Genomic DNA, 14,771 nt, shown 5'->3' on the forward strand with positions numbered 1-14,771 from the left:
GTTATCAGCAAGTATCCATAAATTAAATTTGTGGTGAATAGTTGACACTTATAAATATTTACTATAGGATATTTTAATACTTATTTATAAATGAATTAGACTTGAATATTATATTATCTTATTTATATTATTTATAAAAAATTAAAATTAAAATTTAATTTATTTTTTATTAAGTTAAATTTTATTAAAATTAAAATTTAATTTATATTTTATTAGGTTAAATTTAATTAAAATTAAAATTTAATTTATATTTAATTTAAGGTTTAAATCCTCGTATAGTCTTCATATTTGTTGAGAAATCTCAAGTCGGTCCTCTTATTTAAAACGGTCTAATTGGGTCCTAAATTTTGTAAATTCGTAATAATTAAGTCATTTCTGTTAAATGATAAAAACGGCGTCAAATGTTGAAGATGTGGTGCACAATAAGTGTATTGAGGTGGACCATTTTATTACGTGAAAATAAGATTTAAATTATGACGTGGAATTTAGTAATGGAAAAGAAAAGAAAAAAGAAAAAGCAAAAGGGAATAGGACCAAACAACCAACTCACCAACACATGAGGGATAAACATACTTTGCCCTTTTCCCTTGCAAAGGATCAAGTCAAATTTCTCATTGCAGTCATAGAGTACTTTACCAAGTGAATAAAAGTAGAATCACTTGTCACCATCTCAGTGAAATAAGTGCAAAAGACCATAGAATTAGCACTCGAATTACTATAGTATAATATAAGAAAAGACCACAGAGGTGGCACCCGAGTTACTATAGTGTAACATGAGCAAAAGACCACAAATGTGGCCCTCAAGACTTCGAATGAGGCACCCAAGTTACTTCGACAATAGCTAAAGCCCTCCAAGAACCAAAAGCTCTTTAGGTGAGGCAAGTCATCAAGTCACTTAAACAAAATAGAAAAAGAGACATCAGGCATCAAGTCAGTCACTCAAACAAAATAGGAAAGGAAACACTGAGTTATTTGAGCTGAAACAAAGCACCAGACCAAGTACAAGAGAAACTTGGCATTTCAATATCTAAGTCCAAACCAGGGATAAAAAAGGTGAGTCGCCTCTTTGCCTTCTCAAAACTCTCAACATATGATGCAACCCACTAGTCATAAAATCGGTACTCTCCTTATCTAGAACAACATCAACCTCAAGGTCAGAAACATTTTCATTCAAACATATCACCTCTTCTTGAAGAGCCTCAACGCTCATCGGTCTTTTAGATCTTTGTTGTCAAGGCCACATTCATCCTTTGCTTGCTAGAGTTTATAAGTTAGCTGATCAACACGGTTAGAGCTTTGTGCCAACTGTAGCATTTTGCTTGACATGTTTTGGTCGACCTCCATACATAAGTTGACCAGGTCATCCATCTCAATCATCACCTTCGTTCTACAACAAGTAATTTCATAAGAGAGGACAAGAAACGTGAGGACAAGCGTGAAAAAGATGCTTGAAGTGAAGTAACAATAAAGAAATCAGTATATAAGCAAGTTAAAGTCATCATCAGCTCGCCAAAAAATTAGCAACAAAATCTACCTAAATTGGCAGCACCCAACAAAATTTGCCTAAATTGGTAGCATCAAAGCGAAACCCGCCTAAAGTCGATTGCATCAAAGCGAAACCTGTAACGCCCTGACAACTTACAGAGAATATTGACTGCCTCCACACATCAACACGAGACTTTCCAATGTGTTTTGTCCTCACTCGCACACTTTTCGGAAAAACTTTTCAGAAGGTCACCCATCCCTAAATTACTCCAGGCTAAGCACGCTTAACCATGGAGTTCTTAGGGATGTGTGACCTTCTGGGAAGTTTTCCCAGAAAGTGTGCGAGTGAGGACAAAGCACATTGGAAAGCCTCGTGTTGATGTGTGAGGGCAGTCAATATTCCTCGTAAGTTGTCGGGGCATTACAAGTGGTATTGGAGCCTAGCCTCTCCCAGTATGGTGTGGTTCGAGGACGAACCAAGCGGAAGCTGGTGGGCATGTGACACCCGGACACTGACGAGGGCGGGGAGTGATCGTCGGTGCAAAAGGCACGAAGTGCAAGGGGCACAAACAAGGAGCGGCTCCTGGTAGACTTCTAGTGGAAGGGACACATGGATGGATCGAACATACACCGGAATGAGAGGAATCTAGAGATTGTATAGGTATGGGACTATACAGTTGAAGGATAGTTTAAAGGGATTGATTTGGCTACTCATATCACCAAAATACATTTGTTTTTCGGTAGCCTAACCCATAAGAACTCCATGGTTAAGTGTGCTTAGCTTGGAGTAATTTAGAGATGAGTGACCTTCAGGAAAGTTTTCCCGAAAAAGCAAAGCGAGCCTAAATTTTGCAGCACCTAATAAAGCCTATCTGAGCCTACCCAAGCCGGCAGTCTAGCATAAAACTTACCTAAAGTCAACAACACTTACACAGCACCTTTCGAACAAACTTGGCTGAATGATATTTCACCAAGAAAGACAATATGAAACTCATACTCAATATTATATTCATAAAAGATTCAAACTCTCTTCCTAACTTTAAGCATCAAAGAGTCTTTTGAAGTTTTCTCCCATTTTTCAATCCTCATACGAATACGTCAAAGTCGATCCAAATTCCACTAAAAACAAATTTATATCTCTCTTTCACGAAAAATATATAAAAATTAATTAATTCTCCAATCAAAATTAAATTTAAATCATATTATATTTGTAATTATAATAAACTGTATTTCTTTCTTTTTGTGACAATGAAAAAGAAAGTTAATTTTTCCAAAGATAATACAGTAATTGTGAGTTTTTAAAGGGTCATAAAAATCTGAACCAACCATGATTCACCAATTTAACTGTGAACTATTTTAATAGTTATGAAATTCTTCTAATATTTAAAAATATCACATATTTCCCACTTATAGTAACTACTTTTTATTGAGGTTAATTGGCCAGTAATGCCAAAAGCATAATCGAAGACTGACTCCATGAAGATCGAACCTTCCCACCTTAGAGCACATTTGATAATATGTGAAAAGTTCAACAAAAAGTAACATATAAACATCTGTCATTCCAACTGTATAAAATAGATGGATAAGTGTGTTCCCATACATATAGTACAAACACTTCAAACCAAAACAAGAAGTAACGATGTTCATAAATGAGAGACAACACCGACAAAGTTGGTCGAATGAATGAGAATGTTTGAATCTGTTTTTATCACGGTAAACAACTTTATTAGCAAATACTTTTTCTTTTGTATTTTATAACTTTTGAAGTATATATATCCAAAACTAATTCACTATAAAAATTGAAAAATTCTTAAAAGACAGGCTTTCAAGTCGGGTTAAATTTTACAAAAATTACTTTGAATAAGACACTTATGTATAATTTAGTCATATTTATTTAATGTTAATACGAGAGTTGTATGTATGTGTCTCTTGGTATGTGTTTTTATCTGTGTATATGTGTGTTTGTTTTTATTTCTTTTTATGTTTATATCTGTGTGTGTTTATACATTTTTGTATGTGTGTCTTTTATTTGTATATGTCTATGTATGTATTTACGTGTGTGTGAGTAACTTATAAATAGAAGATTATAAATACATTAGTTTAAAGTCATGGGTTGAATGTAGTGTTAATTTCTTTACGATTTTATTAATATTGTATTTTTCAATAAATCATTTTCATAAAATCCAATATATATATATATATATATATATATATATATATATATATATATATATATATATGAAATATCTAATACATTTTTCAGGATGAAGACAATAACAAATAAAATGATAAGTCTAATAAATTTTTTTAAAAAAAAATAACTTTAAATATGGGTTAATCTCTCAAAATCAGTTTCAAAGTGAAATTCAGTATAATCTCATTCTATATGTAGAATATATATATGTCTACCATGATGTTGAAGAAAAGCGTATGCAGGGAAATTTCCATGATTATGCCGACCTAGTTGATTGTCAAACGGTGGAAGGAAAGCACTTATTTTGGTTTGACATACAAATTCAAAGGTGGGGGAAGCAAGGTAGTTGTTGACAAAAAGTTTGACTGCAATAGTGAGCAATTTTATTTGTGAGAGATAATATGGAAGACAAAAATCTTCAACGATGAAATTATTGTGAAAATGGTACCTTTTTTTTTATCTTTGGAAAGTGCTAAAAAGTGCTCATAAAACGCACTTATGATACATGGGCCTATCTCGCACACAAGGAATTGGATAGTTCAAACTATATGGCTTTTAAAAATTATTTTAAAAGTGGCTTTTAAAAGTTAATAATTTTAATCATGTCACAATTTATGATTGGATAACAATGTAAAACAAATTTCCACTGTTACAAAGGGGTGCCACTTTAGTTAGGAAACGTTTCATATATACCATTTTACCAATTAGTTTGTGTTTTGACCATATTTTTTTTATTGAGTAAAACATCTTTTTTTTTCTTATTAAATATAAAATGTCAACACGTTAATATCGGAAAGATAAGGAATTTCAAAATAAATTTATAATATATCAAATGAATTCATTTTAGTCTTTGAACATATATTAATACTATCACTTCAGACGCATAATTTTCGAAAACGTCTAAAATAAAATAATCAATAAATTACATGATAACTTATTGTTTATTTCTACACTTTCATATAACCAAACAATATTTCTTACTACTTTCTAACTAAATTTGTTCAAAGATGGCTACCGTTCTGATTCTCTGCAATAATGAAAATGGAGGAAAGTAAAAAAAGACAAGATCCTTTAGACTGCAATAATAAAGTCAAATATTATGTAGTGCATTCAAAAGGGTTAACTTGACAATCGGAAGCAAGCAATATGTCAAAATACAAGTTTGAAATTATAGTTTTGTTGTTCTAAGTATTATTATTGTAAGTTAGCAATTAGGTCTAACTCATTGCCCTATGATGGAGACAGTGTCACATATCTTCATTTTCATTCTCCAACAAACCTGACCACTTTCTCATTGAAATGCCTCCAACCTTGTCCTCAGATTTTTTCCATATAAGTCAATGCCCCTTGGCAAAAGTATTAAAGAAAAGAAAAGCAAAGAGCAAAGACTTTATAATCAAAAATAGAGAACACAAACTATGAATGATTTCATTTAAAGAGTTTACCTCGAAACTAAGCATCAACTATAGGGGGTGGTGGGCAATTTAAAAGAAACTTCAAATGCTATATGCTACACATCATCTATAAATTCAAGTAATTGAATATACTATAGAATCGACTTTGTATTTCAAACTTTATTTATCTCTCTCCAATCTCTCTGTGTAATTGAAATCCTCTATCCGTGACTTTCTCCTTTTTTTTTTCTCAGAAGAATATTAGATGGAATATACTTTATATTTTTATTTATATGTGATAATTGTATAATTTTATTTTCAAACTCTTGTATTTAAGAGTGTTTATTTGGTTCAGTGATTATCATCAAATCCAACCCAGTTGAATTTTATTTATGAAGGAGATTTGACTTAACTTAAACTAACTTTTATATAAGTTGAGGGATGAGTTTATTCTTGCAATTCACTTTTATACTATGTATAAATTATGATTATTATTTTTTTCATGTCTTGAATTAGTTTAAACAATTTCGTTATGATTAAACTTATTTGTTTACTTGAAATTAGGATGGTAAAATGGATTAGGCCCAACAAGCTAGTCTATCAACTCGCTGGAAAAAAGGTGAGTTGGGTCAGAATATTGAATCTGTCAACTCGTATCAAACTGGCATGTCTAGCATGTCATCCAATTGGGTTGCAAGATGGGTTGGCCTGTAACCTGTTCCGTGTGACCCATATCATTATTTTGTTACAATTTTCATTTCACTTCTCTCATCTCATCATCGCTCACACACTTAAAATAACGCAAGCAAAGCAACACTACTTGATAGAAAAAATGTGACCTAACCTAGGAGGAAAAAGTTGAGTAGTGACCACTATTGGTCACCGACTAAGACAAAACTCATAGTGTGGGTGCCTCTTCTTCTCAATCTCCAAATTGTGGTGGGAGGTTCTTCTTCCTGTGGTTTTGGCAACATACGAAGGTCGCCAATACACCTAAACACGCCATCAACATCGTGTCACCTTCACGATCAAAACCCTATTTTCGTCGCTTTTGATATTGGTCTGACCAAGGGAGGAAGTTACAATCACTAATGTGTCATCTCCATGATCATTCAACCCTTTTTCTTCACATTCAATGGTTGCTTCTTAGTGTTGTGATTTTTGTTTTTCTCCTTTTTTTATTTAAGATTTTGATTCTAGTGCTCTTTGTTAGGATTCTACTACCCCTATTTAATTGATCTGAGTGTAATGTTGTGTTTGAGAAAGGAGATTAGGTCTATAATTTAGAGATGGTAGAATGGAGGAGAACTATAAGTTAGAGTTGGACTAGATAGGTTGGTCCATTAGCTAGTTAGTCAATCATAGGATAGGACAAGTTGTATTTTCTAACCCAAGTTATGCAAACGAGCAGGCTCATCCCGATTCATTTTCAACATACCAAAAAGGTTAGACTGACCTTTTTTGTCATCCATATTTGAATCATTTAATTAATTTTTATAAATTAGGTTAATATTTAAAAATTACATTTCTTTTAAATAAAATTTTGATCAATTTGAATAAATTCAATTCACTGAAAATTAAGTTAAATTATTGCATTTAATATAAGAGAATACGCAAATTCAATCCGATTCAACCATAGAATAGATAATAGATTTACGTGAATCTCATCCAATCTAACCTAAAAACATCCCTAATTATGTATTAGTACAAATTGAGATAATCCAAACTAAAGGAATATAGCCTTTTATTAAATGTATAACGACTTTTCCTTATTGTCATGTTTCAAAATTCATATTTTATGATTTATATATTGTCATGTCTATATATTAAGTCGATTTATTTACTTTTAATCCCTCCTTCAAAGACTTTCTAAATAAGTGTGCTTTTTGGAGGTTAAAGCCACTTCAATTCATACAACTGTTCATCCAAACGCAGTGAAGACTTAACTGCCTTTTTAAGCAACATTACATCCAACTCATTATACAAAAGTCATCAATCCAAAAGTAATAGAAGGATTATTAGACTACACTATTCTTTATACCAACTTTCCACTTTTTATCAACTACGTACTCTATTACCAAAAATATCCAAATATTTTAATTCATGAATATATTAATTCAGATCCAATTCATAGTTATATTAATAAAAAATCACTTTAAATCCATGTCAATAGACTTTTTTAACATGCAAATTCATTTACGATTAATTAAATTTAGAATAAATATGAATGGAGTATTTTTCTTTTTAAGATTTTTTTAAAAAATGTTATCATGAAAAATTGTTTGGTCCAAACACTTTTTTATGGTTGAAACGTTTTTTGTACTTAATACAAAGTATTTCTTTTATTTAAACCACACTTAACATCGAGACAGACATTATCAACCACAAAAGTCTTTTATTTTTTTAAGACTTACATTAAAATATAAAAAAATAATTAACAACAGCATGTCATTGTTTAATTAAGTTTTAAATTCTTAATAAATTTATGTCTAATTGCGTTTCTATTAAATTTTTTAATGTCTTGACTATAAAAAAAATTATACTTTTTAATTGAATCCTTATAATTTAATATTTTTGTTAATTTTGTGAGGTTACTATCTTACTTTGTCATTTTCTTAGTTGTATTATTTTACAGTTTTATAATTTTATTTTCATCAACAATTTTAATAGTTTTGCAATTTCTTTCTTTTTTTTTTTTTACAATCTAGCATAAAGAAATGATCAACCTCTTTGTCGACAAAGAACCAATAAAGAAGTTTGCATAAATGTCTACCTTGAATAACATGTACGTGCGGGTCAACCATTAATTAAGGAAATTGTATATGAATAATCTGATTCTCTTTAACTTCCCCATTCTGATGTAGGTATCTGCATATGAAAAAAAATCGTTTTTAACTTTTTTGAATTGTGCAATTGGAAAGTCAAAAATATCTTCTAAAAGTTGGAGATATTAAGAAAAAGGTTTAAATACATCTTATTTTTTATTTTTGTATTTAGTACGGAACTTAATTTTTTTATGTTTAATATAGTTTTAATTTTTGTAATTTATGTTTAATTTAATTTTTTTTATAATGCTGTCTAGATAGTTAATAGCATATTGTATACCTTAGTAAAAAAAATTTATTTTTGCTAACGTGACCGTCTGTTAGATTTTAACAAAACCTGTTAAGTAAAACCCTTAAACGAAATAATTATTTCCAACTGGATATGAATTCACTTCTCCCAAAAATGACAATTTTGTTTTTGGAACAGAAGAGTTTGATTCCTCCACCACAAAAAATAATTACATCATACATATTAATGTTAATTTTTCTTTAATAGATTTATGTGACCATTATAATTTTTTTTATTATACTAAAAATAAAATATATTAATATTTATTATATTAAACTTACTATTTACCTTTAATAATAATTTGAGGTAAGAGTTTGTCATTAGAGTAAAATTGTTCCATAGTAAAATATTAACTAATTGATTATGAAAATTAAGTTTTCGTTCCGATATTTACATTTTAAAAAGTTTGTTTAAAATGATATTTAAAGTCAAAACCATTCAAATATTTTATTCACACCAAATTAAATTAAAATTAACTTTCAATTTTAAATTAATCTCTAAGTTTAACTATAAGTGCATTAATTGATTTTACACCATTTTTTAATTTATAATTTCTCAATTCATTATAATAAAAATTTAAATAATTTAGTTCATGATCATAATATTTTGATCTTTCTATCATAATGGTATAAAATTTTATATGTTTCTTATATTTTTCATTTTTTATTTTACAAACTATAACAACAATAGTAATAAAAGAAAGTATTCTCAATTATTCTCAATATTTTATAAAATTTATTTACACTGAAATTATCTTTTATTTTTTTTATTTCTCCCTAAAAAAATTAATCTCAATATTTTAATTAATTACGTTAAATTACTTTACTTTATTATAACTTTTTGTATTAAAAAAATCTTCCTTTTTTCTAAGAAAAAAAATTATTACTATTATATAATTTGTTTAATATCCTTAAGTTAATGTGTTTTCTTTGGTTTTTAAATCTTTGTTATTGTGTGAGATTAATTTATTATAGTATTATAGTATTAACTCGTGTGTCTAGTGATTGTTGAAAGAAATAATTCTGGTAAAAAAACTAATTGTGATAGTTTTGTTCTTTCAATTTTTAATAAATTTATAATTTTACTCGCCAACCTTTTATAATAAAGTATTTATTTTCATCAATAAAACCATTGCATTGGGATGTCTATGTGATTTTCATTCTTTTGAGAATGAAAAGTGATATCACTATCATCTTGAACATAAATCAAGATGATTGAAAATATATTAAAACACTAAAAAAAACCTCACATTAATTTAAGTTGACAAAAATAAAAAAATAAAAAGTATTGGTTTAATAATTTCGAACATTTCCTATTTGTCCAAAATTGTCTCAAATAGGTTCTTGTATTTTGAATGTTAGGTCTTTTTTTATTGAAAAATTGAATTAATTTGGACCTCACCGTTAATTGGGATGGACGACGTTTAAAAATTGTGCTTCGTGACTTAGTGACTGAACAAATTTTATTAACGTGGCAAACTTTGGTGGCCTGAGGTAGATTATTTTTATTTACAGTTTTAAAAATTTTAATTTAATAAAAAATTATTCTTGTAAAATTCCAAATGCTGATTCATCTAGTACCTTGATCTAAAACATTGTTTTCCCCTATCTTCATCCTTTTATCCTCACGAGAAAACCCTAGTCCAATTTCTCTTCCTCAATTCTATGTTGTTTTTTACTTGTGGATCACCCAACCTTGGGAAAAATAGGGCGTTTTGCAATTCGTGGTTTTGGCCGTGGTGAGAATCTGAACCTCTGACTTGCAGTGTGGCCTTGAGTGAAGAGCTAGTGTTTCTGGTTGTTCAGAGAAATCGGCAACGCTGTGGAGGTACAATCTGAGCAAGGCTTCTTCGTCGCACAACTCAAGGAGAGTTTTTTCCCCTTCCGTCATGGCACGAGTTCACGTTGCTAGAAGAGAGACTTTCTTCTCCTCCTCTGATTGTGGGTTGTTTCCCATGGCAGAGACAAACTCTGGCAACAAGACTACACTAGCGTGGCAATGGCAGGACGAGAACATAGTAAGGACACAAATTCTGGTCCGTTTCGTCCACTAAAAGGAAAAGCATTGTTCTTCTTGTTGTTTTCTGATTTAGGGTTGTGGTTGGTGATTTCTTATCTTAGGATTTTGTTACTTCTTTGTAAATTAATGGTCATGAATTTGGGGATGTGGTTCGTAGGTTGTTGTTATGATGTTAAGGTATGAGATTAGGGTTTTAATTTGACTTTTTAGTTTGAGATTCTGTTCTTCACAAATCTTGTTCCTTGTTGAAATTGAAAATGGCTTGGCCATGATGGTTTGCACTTAAGATCAGCTTAGGATGTGGACACGGTGTAAACTTACAAAGAGACCAAAACATTAATAAAATTAAAATAATAAAATTAAAATAAATTTTATATTCTTTTTAATCATATTTCCCTAATTTGAGTTTTGATTAAATTAAAGTTTTTTAAAATTGTAAATAAAAATAATCCACCTTATATCACCAATGTCATATCAATCCAATTTGCTCAATCACCAGACCGGCGAACCTCAATTTTTACCACCATCTACTCCAATAATTTTTAACACAATCTATTCTAATTAATGACAAGCTACAACCTCAATTTTACCACCATCTACTCCAATAATTTTTAACACAATCTATTCTAATTAATGACAAGCTACAAATTGATTCAATTTTTCATTAAAAAAAAAAACTAATTAAAAACATTCAAAATACAAAAACTTATTTGAAACAATCATGCATAATGAATCATTATGCCCGAAATGATTAAACCAAAAAATATTTAAGTCTAAGAAAAAAATAGCTTCCACATTGCACAAAAGTGCCTTTTGACTTTAAGATTGCACAATCCCAAAGGCGGAAAAACAATTTTTTATTTTATTTTTGGGTGAGGAGAAAATTCATGGACGTGCAGGAAGAAACTGCCCCTGATGTAATAACTATACGAATTTATTGAACTTTGGAAATGACACTTTTTCATTCAAGCTCAACCCAGTATTAATTACCTTCACATCCCAGAGCCATATATTATTCCAAGGCCCTTTCTATTAATCAATTAATGCATCCATTTAAGACAGGCAAATATAACAGGTTTAACTACTAATAATAAAGTACATCTAAAATTTAAAACATTATAGTAGCATAAGAAGGAACGGGGTAGAAGTCCTAAAACAAGATAAAATACCACGATCACTGCCTTGATCTTGACTCTGCCCGTCTAGCTTCGTCTGGAGTAGAAGGGAACAGCTCCACATACCTTGATCCTATGGTCATTTTATCCTTGGACATTGCCCTCTTGGCCTCCTCAGCTGAAACAAACTCCACATATGCCTCTCCAGTAGCTTTCCCATCAGGACGACATGCAATGTGTACCCTGTCTTCTATCAGGTTGAAATCTTTAAAGAATTCAACAATTTGAGATTTTGTCACTTGGAAGGGAAGGCCACGCATCTTCAATATCTCAGTGTACTCCATTTGATCTTTATCACTGAACCTCTTTGATCGGGAGGGTGGAGGACTACTACCATGGTAATCGTTATCATATATTCCTTCGTAATTTATCTCAGCAGCAACAGCATTATAATAATCCTGTTTCTTACACCTGAACACTTCTACATACCGGCGACCCATGTTCTGGCGATCTCTCTGTAAAGCAAACTCAACCTGCATTGCTCCTGCAAATACCACGAAGGCCTCTCCTGAGAAGCGTCCACTCTTATTGACCAGCAACACATCGACAATGGTCAGTCCAGCAAAAAACTTCAAGATGTCAATGTCAGTACAGTTGAATGGAAGCCCCCTGAGACGAACCACAGGAAAGGGAGGGGGCTGAAAGCCACCTGCATATCCATAAGGTAAGTTGCCTGTCCCGCTGCTCACTGCGAAGTATGGATTTGATTCCATCATTCTTTGTCTCTTTGAGCCAACCTCGTACCCGTCCGAAACCCCCCCGCTTCCCAACATTGCCCTTCAAATTTCCATACCCAAAAAAAACAATCCCCCACTCAACATGTTAATAAAGCCAAACCCAACCCTCTTTTCCCTGACACTTAATTTTAATTCCTATTACTCATAATATTCATCACAACACCCACAGCCAAACATCATAGAAAAAAAAAAAATAACAACAGATCAATCAGACCACCTATGGAAATAGAGAGAACCACACAAAGACCATAACAATATATTTCTATCCAACACACTCATTATGCAGGACATATATAAAAGAAAAAATCAAAGATAGATAAGTTTGCACAAATTACAATCATAAGGTCTGCAAGATTAATACTTAATAGTGAAGTAATATACCAAATGTTACAGTAACACGGCTTAAAAGGCTAATTAATTTAAAAAAACATGTAAACACAAAATAAGCACAATGTGATTGATTGCAACAACACATTATTGATCCTGACCAGGTTGAAAGAAAATTAGACATACTCACAGAGACTCCATATCATATCAGGCATATTATAGGATATTAAATTATTAAAAATAAAAACACAAAAATTTGAGAGAAAAGAAAGCAAATACGTGGCCTGAGACCTGATAGATATGTTGTTTGGCGAAGCTAACCCAGCAAAGCCCACACATAAGAAGTCAATACAATTACATGCAACAAACAACCTCAATCACCCTTAACCAAAGCACATAGCTATATAAACAATAAAATCAAAGAAAATTAAATGCAAACACGATTTCTAATCATAAGCAACACCACACAGAAATAAAACCCCAACAATTACAAAAAGAACAAAGAAATTGGAAGGAAATGGCACGCAGAATAAAAAAGATGAAGTTAGGTTGACATACCCTCGAGGACCATACATGTTACCAAGATCGCCGAAAGATCGAGCGAAAGGCGCTTCTGTGGACGGAGGAAGACGATACGGATCCAGCGCTACAATCGCACGAGAGAGGAATCCCAAATTGAACTGCAAACCCTAACTAGGGTTACACGCTTCTACTTCTTCCCCCAACACACTGCGCACCCCGTTCAAGGTTTTCGCTTTTTCAGTGTTTTTCCCCCTTTACCTTGTGTCTAATTTATTCAAGTTTTTTTTAACCCTGTGCTGCAACACAATATATTATATACTGCCGAATTCGACTTCAATGACAAATTTATTCTCCTATGTGGATCCTGACCGTTCGATGAAAGGGTAATATAGGAAATGTGTATAAATAAATTATATTTTGGTTAACCAGTAATAGCTAAATTTCCGAAAGAATAAACTATTTTATTAGTGAAAGCATGATTTTCTGGTTTAATGACCACTTTATTTTTTTTAACATGTCTCTTAAACTAGATATTTAATATCAATTTATTTACTTCTGTTTATCATTATTTTTTATCATAAATATTGCAACAAAGTGTTTAAATTTAACTTAAATGGTCTGACAATTGAGTGTACATCTTTAAAATCATATACAAAACTTTTTAATCATACACATGTTACGTAGCCTCAAAATAAAATACAAACTCAACTAGCAATTAAGATTTCCTTTTTACTGCTAAAATATACAAATCCGCAAGTTAGCATAAAAATATAACTAAATATATATTTCATGATATTGATGTAACCAATAAAGTTTTAAACTAGAATAATCTATCACCTCTAAATTACCAGTTGTTTTTATATGAGCATAAAATTCTTCATTCCTTAAAATATCTCATTATCATCTTTTTTTTCTCAACTTTCCAATTAGAACCACCTAAATTACTTTATTATCTTCCAAAACTCTAATTGCACATGAAGATGTTAGATATGATTCAAACTTAAGTATACATAAGACTTTTAACAAATTAAGCAATAGTTTTCATGTGCTCTCACTTAAGATCATTTTTTTTACACTAACTTAATTCACATTTATCGTTTTCCAAAATTAGACTCATGTTGGATGAATAATATTTAACGTTTATAGCTCTCAAAAATTTTGTCAATATAAATCTATTGAGAAAAATCAAAAATATCTTGAGATATTTATGGAAGGATTTTAGTGTATATAACATAAGATACATTTTTCATATTTTTTATACCAAAGTTATTTGAGAAAAATTATTTCACCTCATATAACACACATTTATTATTTGCTACAAGGAAAATATTACTCACACCTTAGACAAAAAAAACAAAATTTACTCCCACTAACTTTTATGTTCCTTTCAAAACTAAATGAAATAATATTTCCTTGAAAATTTTAAATACTATTGTTGTAAAACTTTTTTAAAATCCATATATGAATTTAATAATCCTCCAAAATAAATATTCATCATTACTAGAAAAGTATCCTTCAACATGGTTTATACAAACCTCTTATTCTAAATCAGCAATACGGATGTTGTTTTCACTTCCATGTAATATAACTCAAAATTATAATGAATTATTAATGTCATAATTACTTAAACAGAATCTTTCATTAACAACAATGTCTTTCAACCTTATCTTGTAAATATTTATTAATTACATTCAATGAATTGTGCACCATTGTGAAACTCAATAAGATTCAAGATTTAATCAGATGCCACAAAGTCCATCTCATCCTTTATACCATCATACCACAAATTCAATTGCTTATGATT

The 14,771-nt window shown here is 30.6% G+C and overlaps 1 protein-coding gene across 3 annotated transcripts; it reads right to left on the reverse strand.

Moving 5' to 3' along the window:
• Positions 1–11,218: 11,218 nt before the first annotated feature.
• Positions 11,219–13,258, reverse strand: LOC108323789 (uncharacterized). 3 transcript variants are annotated; one of them, XM_017556536.2, is made up of 2 exons: positions 13,004–13,258; positions 11,219–12,030 (listed from the first exon to the last, which is right to left on the reverse strand). In XM_017556536.2, exons 1-2 carry the CDS (start codon positions 13,014–13,016, stop codon positions 11,381–11,383), a joined length of 663 nt encoding a protein of 220 aa, XP_017412025.1. In that variant the 5' UTR covers positions 13,017–13,258; the 3' UTR covers positions 11,219–11,380. The 3 variants fall into 3 exon arrangements, with proteins under 3 accessions (XP_017412025.1, XP_017412024.1, XP_017412023.1); XM_017556535.2 differs by having other exon boundaries at positions 11,219–12,069; XM_017556534.2 differs by having other exon boundaries at positions 11,219–12,158; positions 13,004–13,257.
• Between the last annotated feature and the right edge of the window lie 1,513 nt (positions 13,259–14,771).

Source organism: Vigna angularis, chromosome 1 (assembly GCF_016808095.1).
Source record: "Vigna angularis cultivar LongXiaoDou No.4 chromosome 1, ASM1680809v1, whole genome shotgun sequence".
Lineage (NCBI taxonomy): Eukaryota > Viridiplantae > Streptophyta > Magnoliopsida > Fabales > Fabaceae > Vigna > Vigna angularis.